The sequence below is a fragment of the Penaeus vannamei genome, chromosome 26 (genome assembly GCF_042767895.1).
Source record: "Penaeus vannamei isolate JL-2024 chromosome 26, ASM4276789v1, whole genome shotgun sequence".
Taxonomy (NCBI): domain Eukaryota; kingdom Metazoa; phylum Arthropoda; class Malacostraca; order Decapoda; family Penaeidae; genus Penaeus; species Penaeus vannamei.
The window spans coordinates 21,723,394-21,728,146 of NC_091574.1; the positions used below are offsets into that span (position 1 = coordinate 21,723,394).

Below are 4,753 nucleotides of genomic sequence, written 5' to 3' on the forward strand. Positions count from 1 at the left end.
CTGGACAGGTTCAGCTTAGCGAACGTTTGGGGAACATGGGGATTTCGCTCAACGTCGTCGAACTTGACGTATGGGGATAAATGAAATCATGTCGCTCAAAAAAAATGAATATAGATATGTTTATCAGTACGAGGATAGATCATTGATAGAGCAGTCGTTATTTGTTGTGGATAGAAATCAATCTTTCTTGTCGGGATGCCTCAGTATCATTCTCTTAATAGGTTGAAGAGTATAAAGAATAAACAATTATTCAGAGGTCGCGCAAGCAAGATCCATTTTCATCATTGCAGGACAAAAAGGTGAGCTCTGGTTCCAGTTAGGGCCCCTCGTGTGCTGTGTAGCGCAATGGCAACGTGCTTGTCTAGCAGTGGATGGTAACTCCGGCCATTCCTTGCACAGGGGGGGAGATTTGGAAACAAAATGAAACAGACACTCTAGTCACAGCTAAGGTCACACTGGCCTTCTGTCCTCGGATCCCTAGACAGCTTCTCTCTCTCTCTCTCTCTCTCTCTCTCTCTCTCTCTCTCTCTCTCTCTCTCTCTCTCTCTCTCTCTCTCTCTCTCTCTCTCTCTCTCTCTCTTGTAACAAATGGAATTAGAACTAGACTAAATCAAATCAGCGATGCGGCTCAGCGGCAGCACGAGCGAGGAGCTGGAACCGCCCCTCGACCGCCGCCGATCTCCTCGGTCAGCGTCACCCTCTCCTCAAGGGCAGCGAGGGACTGCCTCTGCGTCTTGTCTGGTTTTCGAGTCCTGCCTCCTCCTCCGATCCCGCCGAGCTGGTTCAGGCCCTCCATGAGGTCGAGGTTGACTTAGTCGTGCGGGATATTCGTCGTGTCCTCCTCCTCCTAATCCTCCTGACGCAGCGGTTAGCGTGTTGGTCTAGCAATCTTGCTGACCTGCGTTCAATCCCTCGCGCGGCCAGTGGATGATAACCCCGGCCATCCCTTGCACACAGGGGAAGATTTGGAAGCAAAATAAAACAGCATATCACAAAAAATATCCACTGTAACAGAATTAAAACGAAATCTTTAAATCTTAATCTTTAACCATCAGTTGTCGTGGCGGACGGGGCAGCGCAGGCAAAGAGAAATTGGCCAAGTCCTCCGAAGTCCTCCGTCGGAAGTCGCCAGCTCCCGACTCCCCTTCCGATACAGGTGAGCTGCCACGGCCGTCCCAGTCCTCTGTTGGGACGGCGGCAGGTAGATGCACCTTGATCCGGACCTCCAGGTACGGCTTCACGAAAACAGAGCTCTGTGCCTCCTGCCGCACCACAGGGCCGCCATTACCTGTGTACAAGAGAGGTACGCATAATTGCTTGATTATATATTTAAAAAAATAAATTGTCTGAACATCCCTTAAGTACTAATATCATCATTATTCCATATCTATTTATATAGATTATTTCTAACCCAAAAGAACTAGGCATGGAAGAACAATTCATATGGTCATATTAATCACCTAAAGAAATAAACAAACCACTAAATAAATAGATAAATGGAAGATTAAAGAATAGGTAAATAGAGATAGATGCATAGACAGATAATATATGAAAGATAAACAAACCAAATGACCGATGAATTAAATAGATAGATTAACGAATAAATTAATATTATATAAAACGTAAATGATGAACGAAAGTGGGAGAGAAGGAAGAAACGAAGAGATAGGGGAGAGAAGGAGAAAGGAAGAGAGAGGAAGAGAAGGAAGCAAGAAAGAGAGAGGGCGGAGAATGAGGAAAATAAGAGAGAGAGAGGAGAGAAGAAAGAAAGAAAAAGGGAGGGGAGAGAAGGAAGATAAGAAGAGAGAAAGAGAAAAGAAGAGAGAGGGAGAAGACAATTAGAAAAACATAGACGGGAAAAGAGAAGAAATAAAGACGCGAAAAGAAAAAGGAAGACAGAGGGGAGAGAAGGATAATCAAACAATGTGCAAGACAGGTTGAACAATGGATAGCTTGTCAACAGAAATAACAGCAAATATTTCTATGACATCAAAGCGTGGAATGCGCAATTTTTATATGAATTTATAAAATTTCGAGTGAGCTATAAAGTTCCACCTCCACACTGCTCTCTCTCTTTCTCTCTCTATGACACACACACACACACACACACACACACACACACACACACACACATACACACACACACACACACACACACACACACACATACACACATACACACACACACACACACACACACACACACAGACACACACACACACACAGATATATATATATATATATATATATATATATATATATATATATATATATATATATATATATATATATATATGTACGTATATGTTTCTCCCCTTCCCCACTCTCTCTACCTACCTATCTACCGATCTATCTATCTCCCTCTTTACTGTCTCTGTCTCCGTGCTTCCCTCTACTTCTCCTTTTCTCCACTCGTCCTCTCCTCAAGGCTAACCCCCTGAAATAGAAGCAATAAACCCTTCCTGCGTTCCTTAAGCATTTTAAGTTTTCTTTCGTAAAGTTTCTTAAGTGTTACAGGAATGCTTTGGGCTCGCTACTGTCCAACAGCTGGGCGCGCACAGGCAGTCTTCATAACATGGAATCTAAAACGAGCATTCACAGGAAATATAAGGACGAGGGTGAATACATCAGGCTGGAAGTGTGTTTGCGAGAAAGCAATGATTGCATAAGGATAATTATTGTGAGAAAGGGTTTTAAAATCTTACTACAATTACTCAACTTGGGCTTCACTTCCATAAGAATGTACATTTACTACAAAAGAAGCAAGAGCATCAAAACTGCAACTGTATCTCAGAAAAGGTATGTTTAATGAATGGGCGGAGGTTTTCATTGATGGAATAATATCCCGGATGTGTAGTAGAGCAGGAGATGTCAATGAAACGATTGGTCTCCATTTTGAAGTACAAGTACCTTTTAAGGTGTGGCATCGACATGAGCCAGTGAAGAATTGTTAAGAATGAATGAATACTAAATTGAAGATAGGAAAGAGGGAGACATGATTAAGCAGAAGATGTCAATGAAGCGATTGGTCTCCATTTGAAGTACACGTAGCTTTTAAGAAGGTGTGGCATCAAAATAAACGTTAAGAATTGTTAAGAAAGAATGAATTAAAACTAAATTGAAGATAGATAAGAGGGGAACGTGGGCATGAGCTTCTTGAAGCTAAATGATGGCTAAGCATAATTTCCGAAAAGGAAAAATCTGGATGGAACTTGTACATAGGTGCTAATGACTTTTGTTAAAGATGTTAATGATAATGGTGTGACCCAACCGATTTCACTTATTTCTTTAAGATACTATCCTTGTGCAAACGATGTCAATCAAATGGTCAGAATTTAGAACTAAAGGTTTAATTATCTGTCTCAAAAACTAGATTTGACATTGACAAAATCTGTAAATTAACTGGAAATAATTTGGTTTTAGATCTGGACGTGGAACTCAGGAAGACATCAATGAAGACAGTAAAAGAAAACGAGAACATGCTGAGGATGTCTGTTTCCTCACAGGTTTTTGAGAGAAGGAAACTATTTGAAATCTTGAGGATGAAAAACGCTGATTAGGTATATGTATAAGGTATACGATATAAGGTATAAGATGAAAAAGATTGAAGTCCTAGTTGCTGGAGGAGAATATATATATATATATATATATATATATATATATATATATATATATATATATATATATGTGTGTGTGTGTGTGTGTGTGTGTGTGTGTGTGTGTGTGTGTGTGTGTGTGTGTGTGTGTGTGTGTGTGTGTGTGTGTGTGTGTGTGTGTGTGTGTGTGTGTGTGTGTGTATGCAGGTATGTATATATGTATGTAAGTAGGTATGTATATGCATGCATGTATATTTAGCCATCATTTATTCATTTCTTTATCTGATAATAAATGGACTCCTCAGGCTTTCCCTCATTCGGCCAGCTACAAATCTGTCCATCTGGCGCCTGGCAGATCAGCGTCGTATCTCTGACGTCAGAGAAGCTGGAACACAAAAAGTTATGTATGAATAACCTTTTCAGAATTCGCTTCCTGTGGCTGACTCTTCATTTCAAAATAAAACCTTTTTGTTTCGTTTTTTTTTATTTTTATTTTACTCTTACAAAGGGTATTAATGGTAGTAATTCGGTGGAATTGCTGATGCATATGTAAGTCAAGGTATGACAGAAGTATCTTGATTAGACATTTTCAGAACAGTCTAGTTACGAGCTGGGGATGAATTTTTATGATAGGTGATATACATATTTATATATATAATATATACATATATATATATATATTTATATATATATATATATATATATATATATATATATATATATATATATACACACACACACACACACACACACACACACACACACACACACATATATATATATATACATACATATATATATATATATATATATATATATATATATATATATATATATATATATATAAATGTATACATATATATACACATACACATACACACACACACACATACACACACACACACACACACACATACACAAACACACACATACACAAACACACACACACACATACACACACACACACAAATATATAAATATATACTGTATATATACATATGTATGTATATGTATATATATGCACAGACACATACGCAGAGAGCGATAGGTCGTGTAGCAGTGGTCTTGCAGTGGCCTGCCTGCACCGGCGGCGAGGGTTCGAATCCCGATCGGAGAGGTTATTAATTCATCATATCAATGCGGTAGTGCATTATTCC

General features: G+C 39.2%; 1 protein-coding gene across 1 annotated transcript in view; it reads left to right on the top strand.

Moving 5' to 3' along the window:
• The first annotated feature begins 3,888 nt into the window (after nt 1-3,888).
• LOC138866639 (high-affinity zinc uptake system membrane protein ZnuB-like) overlaps nt 3,889-4,753 on the top strand; it is a 6,477-nt gene continuing 5,612 nt past the window's right edge. The window contains exon 1 of the mRNA XM_070139800.1: nt 3,889-4,000. Within this exon, the coding sequence (XP_069995901.1) occupies nt 3,889-4,000 (112 nt within the window). The remainder of the gene's footprint in view (nt 4,001-4,753) is intronic.